Genomic DNA, 15,287 nt, shown 5'->3' with positions numbered 1-15,287 from the left:
TATATTACTGTAAAAACCTGAAGATTTATCATGGTAAAGTAAAAAAAATCTAAAAAAATTTATAAATGTTTCCACTTTGGACTTTTATCACATCAATTGGGTAAATGTTAGGATTTTAGCGATAAAAATTATGCGTTACTCAAAATATTCATTAACACAATCATAAAACATAAAACATGTGTATTTTCATTATTGATCACTATGTGTTAAGGTCAACTGGTTTTAGGGGAAAATTAAGCAAGCGTACTACTCTTGCTCTTGTGCTGCCTCTAGAGTCATCCTTTGAGCAACAGATAGTAAATAAGCCTAAACGTCAGAGTGTAGTGTTTCGTAGAAAGCATTCCATATACACGTAACTGCGATTATGAGCAGAAAATGTTCAGTTTCCTGATTCAATTTTAAGTGTAAGTATAGTAAGTGTAGTATGTTTAATCAAAACAGGTAATCTACAGATGAGAATCTAATAACTGTTTTAGTAATATAATGCAGTAACCATAGTTTATTAAAAATAGATTTTTGTTAAAACTAAACTACATCTATTTGATCATAATCCATAATCCTCTTTGACAAGCATCGGTTCAAAATCCTCATGAAATCACATCCACAAAAAGGTAAACTGATTAACTGTATTTTTAAAAATTTCTTAGTACAAGACTTATTTTTCTTGATTCACAGATAGCACTGAAAAGCATTTTTAAGCTTCCTTAAGCTTAATCTTACAAAAACTAAACGATTAATTTCGATCGATAGTTCATGTACCTTAACCTCGGATAACATAGTCCCTAAAAATGTTTAAATTCTAATTCTAAAATGCACGATTAACGTTTTACCTTTTGGGAAACAAACGATAAATCTCGACTAATAATCCATATGCTTTAACCTTAGACAACATAACCTTCTCCAGAATTGTTTAAATTCTACTTCCATACATACACGATTAACGTGTGGTCTGTCAGGAACGAAACGATTAATCTCGAGTGATGGCCCATACACAATTCGACTGGTTCAGGCGACGTTGCCGATCGTTGCTATGAAATTCATCTCGTACGATCCGGCGATGGCCCGTGGCCAGTCGTGTAGCAGGAGAGCTTCCCCAGGCGAACGTTTTAGTAGAAGACTGCTCTCGAGTTTCACCGACTTACTTAGGACCGTGCACGGAGAAAACCGGCGTCAGTCCGCGAGAACGATTTGCCGAGCGTGGAAGAGCGTGCCGCTTCGAAAGTAACAAGAGAGACCAGTTCGTAAGGATCCAATCGTCGGATCTGGGGGAAAGAAAGATGGTAGATCGCGAACGTCTGCCGTGGTGTTCGTAATGTGCTCGAGACACGTTTTCGTGTAACGAAAATTCGTTACCCGCCCAATTAACAACCGACACAAATTACCGACGCACTTTGCGTCAAATTGAATTAAATTACAACGAAAACACGCGAAGGGAGAGAAACATATTTCCAAGTAAAATAGAAAGTTCGGTGGAAGGTTTCCATGATAGACTGTTGCACTGTTTCATCGTTCGTGATTTAACGTTTGGAAAGCGTCAAAGGAAAGAGACGAGTTCGCAAAGAGGAAGATCCCCTGGAACAAAAGCCAATTAACCGCGACGGAAGCGCGTGAATTGTAATTAACAGAGGCAAGGGAGGACTATAGAACGGTTCTGCATGAACCCTGAGGATATCGTCGGTCTGTGCAACAGGAAGAACGCGATCTTCGTTATCCTGTGTACAGCGGTGATCTGCGTGCACCTGCTAACCGACGGAGAAACGAAGGCGGCGGAACCGAGGAGCGACGTCAACGTGGAGGAGCTACGAGCGAACTGGTGCTTCGACGACGAGGAGCTGTCCGCGTTTCGATCGCACTGCAACGATGTGGAAAACATTCTATCTGCTCTTGTTGATGCTTTTCACGTTCGATTTCCCTCGCGATAGCCTAGCAGGAGCCGAACCCGTTCGAGCGAACGCCGAGCTCGTTCCTCGAGACGATGATCAGAACCATCGGGTAAGGAACGAAAGAGAAATTTCAGTTACATCGCAGATCAAAAGTTACGGACCAGTTCACGATTCGCGCGACCGTCGCTCCGCGAATTTTCGTCCTACAGGTTAGGTATAGGTTATGTGAGGTTACGGTATTTTCCTACGGGATCTATGTATCGTGAAATTTTAGATACAATGGCTGTTAGAAGATTTTGGTCAGTTTACGGTATTATTTCCATTTAAAGTGTAGAGCAACTGTAAGGTTATGTAAATTGCTCTTGTAAAAAGTTTAACATTAGAACTATCAAAGTGGTTATAATAATAGGTTTTGTATGATTCATTTTTGGGCTTACTGAAAATATTTTTGGTGAAATTAATGTTGATATTTATTTATATAAAAACGTGATTGTGTACTTTATTTTTACTATGATATTTTAATTATTCTTATCTAAATATATCATATCTGGATACACATTACAAGTTGGTAACACTGGTATTAAATAAATTATGAGAAAAGAACAATTTTGTGTTGACATATAGATGATGATAATATAAAGATACCTGCATAGTATATTTAGTATACTTATATTATTATAACAAATTGGTAGTTCTAATGTTAATAATATTGTATTCTATTATTGTACTGATAAAGTATAAATATAAAATACGTCATTTTTATGCAGCTGATCATTATTTTAAAAGCTTTTCTTTTAATAATGTAATAAAATTCTACATTGGTAAAAAAACTTTTGACAGCCAATGTGCGTGTTTTATGTGAGTTATAGAAGTTCTTTTCTCTTTTAATTTTGTGATATGGCGTTTAATGGCGCCTTGCATTTAAATCAAATTAAAAAGCATATAGTAAAAATACATGTAAGTGGAGATAATTCAATCTTTTTCTTGTGTTACATGATCAACCATACAGAACATCACACGTTTTATACCTATGAGTATATATATATTAGAAGGAAGTAATAAATCTAGAATACCACTTCGTGAATCTTTTTATTGGAAATTATCCTTTTGGCATTTAATAGAGATGGGCCCTTCTCAATACCTTGACAATATTAGATAAAAAATTATTTTTTTTTAAATTTTTAACAATTTTAGATGATTTGTCAATGTTATATTTTCAATTTTTATTATTTATTATTATCGTATTTTAATTATTATTGATTATTTTTCGTCATCTTTATAGAATTTAAATAGAAATTATGTTAATTATTGAACATTGTATTAATAATTTAACTTTTTATTGATCTTTTCATCTATTAAAGTGCAAAGTAATTTTTATACAATTCGGAAACCAGTTTGAAATCAAATTAATCAAAATCTTTTAATTTTAAAAATACTCGAATAATAAACGGTTCAGGTAGCGTTGCTTTGTTAACTAGATCTAAAACATGTGACCTTTAGATATTGAAGGACAACGCATATTGCTTGCTCATCATGAATGAGTTTTGATGAAAAAATGCAATGTCATTTAGTAATGGGCCATTTTCTGTCATAAGCTGTGAAATAGAAGGCAAACTGTATTTGATATATTAAATAATTAAATAAGCGGGTGTAAAAAGAAAATGAATATATTATAATTTTTATAAAAACAAAAGAAAATTTATTTTGGAAACAAATTATAAATTTAAAATCTTGTTAACATAAATCAAATTCTTTTAATACAAAAAAAATTCAATTATCTTAATTAATTTCTTTTTTTATCCATTTTGGATTTCAATTTTTGGCACAATGACTATTAAATAATTTTTATTTTATTTTTCATATATATATATATATATATATCTGTTCCATTAAAAATTAGATGGATTTTTTATTTTGCTTTTTATATATTTATTACAGTCTCTATCCACAACGTGACAATGCACATTTTTTTTATCCAAATTGAAGTTCTATTTGAACAATTTTTATAAATTAATCCACTTCTTACGTTTTTATCTCAAATCGATTTAAATAACCGCTGTTTCCCATTTATTTATCAAAGCATGAAAACTTTTACAAAAAGTACATAAATATAATGTGCTAAAAAGTACGGTAGTGGCACGCGTAATCACAATCATAACAGTACCATATGAACGTCATTTAACAAGAGTAATCAATTAACCATTTCGTTCTTTTAGTAGTCATATGGTGACATATTTAGAACTATAACGTAAAATATCACCGTCATCAAAAGCTAATTAAGCAACAAAATGTTACCGATAGATTTTACTTTATTTATAACCTAAATATTTTCATGTTACAAAATGGTCAAATATCCGTAATAATTTCTTATAACTATTCTAATAATAGTTATTTAAGTGGACAATGGAATTATTTTAATATCTTGATTAATTAAAAATATACAATATACATAAAAAAAAGGAAAACAAAAAATGTTTTGTTCCATTTGCAGAAAATAACTTCAAAAAAGAGATATTGATTCATAATAAAATTACTCGGTCGGTAAAGTATAGAGAGCCAATTACTACATCTAACCTAACACACGAACGAAGGGGTGAACGTCCCTTTCGAGATCGTGGACTCGGTTCTTTTAACCGGTCGTGTATTTCCTCTTTTATTTTTTCTCGGAGGAACAGGTACGTCGTGAAATGCTCAAGAGTTTTCACCGACAAGTTTGCGTGCAAACGCATCGGACGCTAATATCCTGCTATCTTCGCGAAATGATCTAAGCGACATCTCTAGGTGCCAATTAATTCAAATCTCCTCCGTTTCGTAATTTAATGAATCAAAGGAAAGCGAGAAATCGAAAAGACATAAATTGTGACCAATCTAACGTAAATACAAAAGATTCTCTATTCTTGTGCAGGCTTTTTATCGACTGATGATAATTAGTGTTAATTTACACGGTTCATTTTAGTCGGATATCATGAATGATTTGACAAAATCATTTTTGAAAAAGTATTTAGAAATATTACAATAGTGAATGATATAAATTATGTTTTGCTGCAACTTGATTATTTTTGTATTTCATGATTAACAAATATGTATTTCATCAATGTTTTTCTCTTTGTTTTAAATGACGAATTTTAGGTTATGTTCGTGTTTTTTTCTTAATACGTAAAGATTCAAACAAGATAACTATATTTAAAGATAAGATAATATAATATAATGACAAATAAGCTGAGTAAACACTCTCACTTGAAACTATTACTCTCAGTTTTCTCAAAACTCTCTTTCTCCATTCTCTACTCTTAACTCTTAACTCTGATTCGTCACTCTTAACTGTCTCGCGCACACATTTTCTCCAAGTACAAATCCTTGCACGCGTACAGCCTCTTTTTCTCTATTTCTTTCACTTTATGTAGTTCCTAGAAGACATTCCAACATGTCTACTTAAAATTTAAAATATATATTCTTTGTTCATGTTATAGTCTAACTTGGTCTAAACATGTCTTCCATTTCTAAGATTCACCATTTTGTTTTACATAATCCTCTTACTAGTAAAATACTCTTGTCATTTTAATGTCAATTAATAACAAATTCATTATCTATGAAAATATCTTTTGAAAAATTTATATCCCAAAATCAATTAAGTCCTGTTTCAACATTTACCACATATAGAAAGATCAATACTGCAAATATAAACATAATTTGCTATTTTAACATTTTACAATAAATGATACTAAATAATGAATAAACCAGTGTTTGCTTAAGTCTCTGTATTTTGATATTCAAATAACTTCAGGTATAGGTTCTGCTAGTTAGATACCCCATTCTTTTATATTTTCCCTTTAAAAAAATAAAATAATAAATGTACAAAAAAGATTTACAAAAAGATTGAAGAATTTAAAATAAATCTCTCTATATGATAATTATTTAAAAATGATTGCTATATATTGTGTGTACTTTATTAGAATACAATAATTGAAATTATTTCTCTATGCATATTAATTATGCGCTAACTTACGATATGATGAAATATTGTATATCAATGTACATGCTTAATACGTGCGTTACTACTAACGCATACGTGTTGCGTCGATTCAATTATCTATGCAATGCTACTAACGCAACTACCGCGTTTTCCTTTCTTTTTTGCATGTAGACAAAAAGATTTAGGAAAACAAACAGAATAGTGAACAGTACGTTCAAAGAGAAATTACCTAATATAAATACATCTCTAATGAAAGCAATACGCAATCTCTCGTGAGGAGTATCATTCACTGTAATAGCACTGTAAATAATATTTTTAGTAGTACAGAATGCATTAGGTTCCAAATAGTCTATATAGAAAGTCCCTCGTCTCTTCACCGGAAGTTTACTTCGTAAAAATAAAAGTAAAAATTAATTCTATTAATTTTATCGATGGTACATAAATTCTTTGTACAGATATTTTTTTAAATGATATTAAATAATATTGTACCGAGTCGATAGCTGTTTAGTATTTCATGAAGATAATAATCTTCGATTTCGATCTATTTAATAATTTATCGATTTTCGAAATGCATCATTAAAATAAAGTGGTTACTCGTAACCGTATTATCGATTATCGTGTTGCTACAAAAACAAGAATGCGATGGAAGTAACAGGTGGCTAGTCACCGCCTATCAGTAACAGTCAATATGGAGATATATACATATATATCCTCTAGGGTAAAGCTCGCCAAAGAATATAATAACGCATAAATCGTTCATTTTTCTCTTCTTTTTTACTTTTTTTTCCTCTGTTTTGTATTAATAATATATATGCAAGGAATTAATCATAAACAATGCGGATATATGGCTAAGCGAGTCATCATTCATAATAAATTGAAAACAGAAACCCATTAAGTATTAGGTTATGTTTTATCTGGAAAAAAGCAAAAATCATCTGGAAAAAAGCAAAAACTTTTAGAATATGATTTCACTTCGAAAACCTTGTCACTTGTCTCATTGTTTGATATAAGCAGAATATTAACGAAGTTTACCTCAAGCTTCTCGTCATTTTACGAACATTTCCGAAGACAGCAAATGTCAAAACGCGCGTCGAGGCAGACGAAACGAAAAAACTTGCCGCGCGGTAGCGCGTAAGCAGCGAGAGAAAGAGAAAGCTGGCACGGAGCACGGAAAGTTCGAGACTTCGCAAACACTTTGTCGCATACTTCAGGCGTTTAAACAAACCTCGCTCGTTCTCTGTATTCTCTCAGTCATCGTCACGCTCATGGATCGGAGTAGAATGAAACGGAAAAAGGAAGAGAAACTGCGAGCATCGAACGGCAAACGATCGTCGTTAGCGATATTAATTGCAGTAATTATATCCAGCGATGAAACATGCGCAATCAATTCTAAACGTGTTCGCTTGCGCCGATAGATGTCGCTAAGATATTTTATGGTTAATTGTATACAGTATACAGTTTTATAACTTCTTGATCGATAGTTGATAATGGAAAGTACAAACGTAAAACTATTTCGAAGGAAGTAAATTCGTTCCACTTCTTTTTTTCTCTTTAACGTTATTTAATACGAATGATAAAGTCACGTTCGAAAGTAACAAGACATACGCGAAGAAAAAGGATGATGCCATCTATGCGTTACGGTTGGAAATAACACTGATCGTGATCGCAAGGAATCCGCGCAAAATAATGACGTTCTCGTGTCGTTTCTCACGCGCGAACGTAGCTTGTTTGCAAAAGTAAGCGGGAAGAAAATCATCGAGCCGTTTCTACATCAAAACGCAACGTAATGTTCTAGAATTTACTATACGTGTCAAAAAGTGACTTAACTCTCTATAACTCAATTTTTCTTTGTTTTTCTTTCCTTTACTAGGAAGAAGCAATTACGTTTAACGTCCTAAATGCTGTATTCTGTTTTGCCATACGAGGGAAAGAAATTCTAACCCATTAAAATTTTTAATTTAATTTGAAACCAAAGAGCTAATAATTATTCCAAATAAATTATTTTTTTTACCAATGTACTAGTAAATTACATGACGCTGAAGAAGGTTAGTATCTCCAATTTGACAGGAGAAGCAGTAATGTGACAACTAAAATTTTCAGACATATCTAATTAATATAAATATTTTAATTGTAGATAATGAATTTGAAATATTATGTAAGTAAAATATATGAAATATAGAAATATAATTTATAGTAGTATATTGATATATGCATAATTCCATGAAAAATATACCATGCTAACAGAATTTTTATTATTTAAATATTATGATTATAATTTAAATTGCAAATGAAGTATAAGCATTTACTATGTTATTTCATTGTATTACAATGTAATAATTTATTAATATTTGCCAATATTAATCAATGACCTGCATATTTCAATTTACTACATTTCATTTCAGCATTATATCCGACATTTTCAATTATGTTCGTAAATTTTTTTTCAACTTCATTTAGTAATCGTGCGAATTGAAAATGACTTGGTATCGTGTACGTCGTTTGCATACGTTCTAATTCTTACTAAATTTGTTTTAGGTGTAATAAATAATATGAAATTTTAGAAAATAACGACTAATGTAATAGTAAAAAAAAAAAAATATGAAAGATGCAAAATAAATAGTACACTATTAAAATTTTCTAGAATGAACAAATTTCTATGTAGGACTCACTTTATTACTTATCTTCTATAAAAAATATGCATCTACATAAAAATGATAGTCTAGTTAATGGGCAAAGTTGAAGTGTTTTAGAAAGCCAACTGTTTGATTTAATTTATTTTTCTAAACATTAAAGATTTCTAGGTCGCTGACTGTATTTTAAACAGAACCGAGTGTTTTTTTTTAATATTCATTAACGTAATTCACATCCTGACGAATTCACCAACCATGGTTATTCAGGGTCAATCAAGGTCGTAGGTAAGGAGAAAGTAGTTGCACCTGAGCAAACGCTAAGGGACATTCGAATCGACTTTCATTTTGCAAAAATTTTGTAATTATTCCTTCCTTTAATTACACAATTAATTTGTTTGAAATAAATGTATGAAATTGGAATTATTATCATAAGTTTTTAAAATGGAATGAATAATTAAATTATTTCTTCTACTACTTTTTTTTATGTACATACATATATTCTCTAATGACCTTGAATGACTATGATCATAGAAATTGATATGATGTAGATTACATTTATCCATATATTAATTTCAATGTTAAATTTTTACAAACATATTTGCGAGAAAAATAGTTTTAACATGATTATATATTAATAACAATTAATTTAATACTATTAATATATAATTATTAATTTAATAATTTTTAATTAATTATTATTAATATATAGTCATGTTAATACTATTTTCGTCGTATATATCTACTTTCATCGATTTTCTGCTCTTGATACTACTTTTTTAGTAAAAAATTAATATTTTAATATGACATAACTGAAAAGGGGAATAACCGGTTAGGCGAGAACATAAATTTCTTAAAAATAGATGATGTATTCACCAAGTTATGCAAACATTCAAAACAACAAAAATACACATGTAATTCTAATATGAGATTGGTTAAAAACATTTCATTTTAAAATTACTTCTTTTATAAAAACAAATTTTTGACTTTCTTTTATCTTTTCTGTATAGATTTTATATAAAAGAATACGAAACAAATTAAATACCTTTATGAAAATAATTTATAATTAAAATTATAATATGTGCATCTTTCTTTTTAGTACAACCGTGTACTTAATTTTTTGATTATTTTCTTTCTTTACTTTTAAGGATAAGACAATGAACATGGAACATAAAGACAGATATATAAAGCTAGACAATAAAGCATTGTTAGAAATATGAAATACGTCTCTCCATATGGCACGGCTACTTAGTAGAAAATAATTACCACACTGTGTCTACTTTGAAGGTACATGTCAGTACAAATATTCTATATATTTTCGATGGTAATTAATTCTTGCCTGTGCTTCATATTTTACAAGATAAAGATAAAGATCGTTAATAACAATTATCGATTGAAATACAGGATATACAGTAAAGTCAAGTAACCTAACCTATACTGTACGGTCATTTACGTCCAAACGATACCAGATGAGATACGTTCTGAATGACCTAACTAGAAAGTTCGCTATGGGTCACCAGAGGTCTACTTAGCATGAAACGTATTAAATATGAAACCGAAAATCTAAATATAAGTAATCAATAAGACTACGTTTACGTGATAACTATCCCTAGAATGGAGTTCACGTCGCGAATAGTAAAAATACCATAAAAGATAAAATTATTAAAGAAAAGTTAAGAGAAAAAATTGATCGATAAAATTCAAGAAAAATGGCCCATGCATGGAATTTACAATGAACAATTTTGCTCAGTGTTGCCCCTGTGTACACTGTAATTGCACGAATTACGCTTGGACGTCACTTTCCATTTTTATAGGCACTGAACTTTGTTCACGATTTACATTCGCCATTGTTCGTTTGCGTGAACACGCTTTAGCGCTTAGTTCGAAACTGACCGAATTCTAACGATACCCTCAGATGTCAGTAGCGGAAACGCATTATGGTACTACTGCCGAGATCATGTCAAGTGTAGAAGTAATAGAATAATTAAATATAATAATGAAATACGAAAAGATGGAGAATTTTCATTATTCTTTGAAATGGTATCAGAAACTATATTTTGTTACGAAAAAATTTGTTAAAATTGAATTCTTATATCAATTGTTATACTCGATTTAAGAAATGCTTAACCTTGTTTATAAACTATAGGGTTAAGAAAGCTACACGGCATATTAACGACATGATGTTAGAAAAATATTTTGCTATTAAAATTCAATGGAATACTCAAGACGTCAACTTTCTTTAATGTTGATCCTCAGACTATTCTATTTAATTTGAATGATGTTCAGAAAAAGTGCGGTTATGTGTATAGGGTGATTCTAGAAATTGGGACAAGTTATAAATCTTCTGTGAGTGAAGACAGAGAAATTGCTAGAAGAAAATGTTATATGGTTTAATGGAGTCTTTCTTAACGTGACCGTATATCTTCTCCTAAAAAATTTACTTTAGTGTGAAACTGTATTTTTTGCTTTGTACGAAATATTAATTTGATCTTGATTAATTATTTATATAGTATTATCAAATTTCCAGCTTACATTATTGTTACTTAATTTAATAGTACAATTTTTTAATTTAATATCACAAGTTTTTGTCATTATGGAATAACATTTCTTTTTATTTTAACTTGATTTATAACTTCATCTAAATAAGTTAATTAATTAATCCTAAATTATACATATTTATAAATTAGTTACCATCAATATTCTGTATGCATAAATTCTACTAAAATTAAGAAATTTATGTAAATTATATAAACAATATCATGAAAAACCTTGTACAAGCACATTAGAAAATATTTACAATGATTTTACATTCAGTGAAGTAATTTTTTAGCATACTTAACATGCAACTTTATTACAAAAAAGAAAAGAAAAAAAATATAGACTCAATAGATTTCACTGTATTATAAAGTATCCTTCAATAATCTATGTCTTTCCCCTCCACTCTATTTAGTATTGGAAAATTATTACAACTCAATTAAATTCGCAAGCTAGTACAATATAACCTAACCTTGCCTTCACAAGTTATAAAAACGTTCAAGAATATTATTCAGTTAAGAAGTATAAGTCTCTACATACTCAATAACCTTGTACTAGAAAATATTGTGCATTTCAAAATTTACTGAACTGAAATAAAAAAGAACGCAAACAATTAAAGAATATACAATTATGATGAATATGAAGAAATCAAGTAATTACTAAATTATCAACTAAGATATAATTAATTTCAATAAATAATTTAAAAGTAAATAAGAATGAACAAAACGACGCAATATTTTCTAGGTAATGAATTATGTTCCATATTCAATTTACCACTGAACGAACAATTGAACTTTCAATTTCTTCGAAGCACGTGCTACTGCTTCTCTTTTGCGAAGCACTTTCTAAGAATCTGCTAAAAGAATCTGTTATTTCAGCCTTCCACACATCTAGTAATTCGATCCAGCGAGGATTTATCAACATTAAATTATTTTTAGAAGGAGACTCGAGGTCGGTTGGAAATCATAGACGAGCACGCGGCTGAACTGGTCGGCAAATGGAGAAACAACGGCGAGGCTCTCGAACCGAAGTGGCGAGATGGCGACACTGTACCATTGCTGCCATTTTCCCAATTCTCCCGATTCTCGAGGGACAAGATAGACAACAGCGAGGAGGATGACTACGATCATCGTAGAGCAAAGTATCGTCAAAACAACAGACAAGAAGATTCTCATCGTTCAAGGAATAACCCTCCATTATCTTACAGCAATTATGAAGGCTACCAATCAACAGAAGGCAGGCGAGGGTATCGTGAACGGGAAGAAGTCTTTTCACGAAAAAGAAATCGACCCTGGACTGGCGAAAATACGGCTACTATGAAGGAAGCGAGCAATAGAAAGGAAGAGCAAAATAAAGATTTTAAAGAGGATAAAGAAACAACGTCAACTAGGTATCGAGAGCTTTTTCCAGTACGACCGAATGATTACGAGCATGAGTTCAATGACGAAGAGTACTTAAAACCTCGACCAAGAAAAAGAAGGCCACCACAAAATTATGAATTTGCTTTAGCCGAAAACGAGACATCGTTGAATGAGGAGAGAACATATAGTAATTCTGGACCTTGGTCTCGAGCAAATACTCAAGGAAGTCCTCAGCAGATGGCCTCTAAAAACGCTCCATTTTTACAAAATGCTATGGAATTGAAATCTCTATTGAAAATGCAACAGGAGGAAGGTTTAAGCTTATCCGAGATTCTACAACAGAGAAATTTGACTCTAAATGATTTGTTAAAGGGCAAAGCCGATGTGATCAACGCTTTGAAGAGGCAAGATGTCGAAGAGACTGAAGATTACGTTGAAGAAGCAGCAAAGATGATATCCAACTCGTTTGTGAAACTATCCACTACGAGGAAACCACAATGGACATTCGCCACGGAATCTGTAAAAGCGAAGAATTCTCGGAAAGATGAAGAATTTGTATTTTCGATTGTTCCCAAGAATCTTGCTTTATACAAGAACCACACAGGCACAAGAGGATCATTTTCAAGTAGAGTGAATGACAGTAAAATATATTCAGGAGCTGAAAATGCAACAATTGCAAAATCAAGTCTCACCGGCCTTGATCCTCCGCAAAGCAAAGTTACGATTACGACACGGATGCCGTTGCCGGTTGCAACGAATTCCATGGAACTCGTGCAAGCTGATGATGCCGTCGTGAAATCGCAAAGCAGTGATGAAACCAGAACCGAGAGTTTAGACGAGGATGAAATCATGGAATTCTCTGATTTCACCGATTACAAGAAGGGACGAAGCGGTGTGTCTCCTGTTTGGCTTATAATGAAGGATGGAGAAGTCAGTAACCCTTCCATTGACAGTTCCAAGAGCCACTTTGAGGACAAAGGATCAACATTGAGCATCGAGAAGATATTAAGTCCTACAGAACGCTCAAAGTCAACGAGCAACTTGTCTGTTAGCTTTAAAGATAAAGAACACTTTCTTATTGATTCAATTAACGTTAACAGTAGTGGGATATTTGAAGATGAGGACCAATATTCTGAGAAAGATTATAGTAATTCTTCTGAGAAAGAATATCAGGGTGATACACCGATAATGTACTATGACCTAGAACAGAGCACACAGGTTAGTAATGAGAGTGAGGAAGATGATAGGAACAAGGAAATAATAAAGGATATAGCATCTACACTGGATACAGTGTCTCATATTTCCACAACAAACAATCATCAAACACTTGCAATGAATCTGTCTGTGAAAAAGAATAATAATAATACTTCAAAAAGTGATAATATAAACACAACTGAGAAAAAGAGCTACGATGACATTATATCAGAAGTAGAACCAGAAGCTCGAGCTGAAATCTTTGAATTATTTGCTTCTGTGGAAAGAGATTAGAGCGTCTTCTTAAATCACGAAACATGAGCTTAGAGGAACTGATTGCATTAAGACAAAGAGGCTCTAGTAAGGTTCATCTAGCTGAAGCATCGCGAATTAGAGCACAAAAATCAAATGATGGCTACCAAATAAAAGATACAAATAATTTTGAAATAATTAATTCATTGCCATCTAAAGAGAATCTACCTACTGAAAGAAGAACAATTGCGAATCATGAGAACTACAATAAAGGAATTGGTAATTACTTATCACAATCACCTGAAAATTTTAAAAACAGTGACTCACTGACAAATTTCGTTCATCCTCAAGAAAGCATAAATAAACAATTGGTGCCTAATTTAGAATTAAAGATCAACAATGAAGGTTCAGAGCTTGATACTTCTACAAAGATGGACAGTGTGATGGCAGACACAAAGGAAAAGCATCGTACAGTGCAGATTGTTGATCTGTTGACAACTTTCGGTTCTTTGCCATTCATAAAGGACATCCAACAGGACTTTGTGGATCAATACAATACCGAAGATAAGGAGAAGTTGCTCGTACAGAACAGCAATCTCGGCATGGTATTCATAAACAACGCTGCAGAAACAATAGACATCAACGATACATCAAATGTTGTACAATCTGGTTTTGTTAAGGAGATTGTAAAGCAAGAGCCAAGTTCTATTGATATTCAGACCATTTACAGTAAAACTAGCAACATTCTTGATGAAGATGAGAACAAAAGTGAAAAAGGAAAAACTCTGTCAAAAGTGAAACCAAGCATAATAGCAAGTGGCGCTATTCTTGGTGTAACTCTTGTAGTTTTCCTAGCGATATTCATTGTGTGTAGAATTCGACAAAAACAAAAATATCGATATAGAAATACCTTTTCCAGAGCAGTGTTTCAAGGTCCAGTAATGGCGGTCAGGAAGTTATCAAATTCAAGTAGCCTAAGCACTGTAATGGTCAATGTAGTCGCCACGTCAACAACAAAAAGGCCTGAGAAAAACGAAACCCAGGAATCCATAGGTGAAATGGATTCCAAAAGTGACATTGATAATGACTCATTAGATGCAAATGATAGCTGGGAGACCATACCTGATTATATGAAATAAACCAACTTGAACGCATTTACAACATTGATTAAAAAAGAAATGCAGTATTTTCACCCTTATGTTAAGTTCAAGTAAATACATATTAAAAATCGATTGTATATTTTATATTTAAAGATCATACTCAGTAAAAGGTGTAAAATACTGCAAGGGACTGACCCCTAATTATTACCGATAATGTTTCTGTAGGAACTTATGTCTGTATACCAGTTTTACAGACACAAATGATTGTACATACGATTGTATAGAGCTTCTAATAGATTATTCTGATAACTATCAAAATTTAAATCATAATTTAACACTCTAAGTTCGTATAATTCTATATC

At 31.8% G+C, this 15,287-nt stretch overlaps 2 protein-coding genes across 2 annotated transcripts in view; one reads left to right on the top strand and one right to left on the bottom strand.

Moving 5' to 3' along the window:
- The window catches only part of LOC108549456 (histone-lysine N-methyltransferase setd3), a 39,294-nt gene that overhangs the window by 20,152 nt on the left and 3,855 nt on the right, over nucleotides 1–15,287 (bottom strand). The window lies entirely within an intron of this gene.
- LOC108549451 (uncharacterized) lies at nucleotides 1,861–15,033 on the top strand. Its single transcript, XM_017902826.1, is given in 3 exon segments — nucleotides 1,861–1,992; nucleotides 11,957–13,850; nucleotides 13,853–15,033. Coding segments are annotated over 3 exon segments (3,138 nt in total). The 3' UTR covers nucleotides 14,965–15,033.

Source organism: Eufriesea mexicana, unplaced genomic scaffold (assembly GCF_001483705.2).
Source record: "Eufriesea mexicana isolate 0111107269 unplaced genomic scaffold, ASM148370v2 scaffold474474812, whole genome shotgun sequence".
Taxonomy (NCBI): domain Eukaryota; kingdom Metazoa; phylum Arthropoda; class Insecta; order Hymenoptera; family Apidae; genus Eufriesea; species Eufriesea mexicana.
This window is presented reverse-complemented; position numbering and strand designations above follow the sequence as displayed.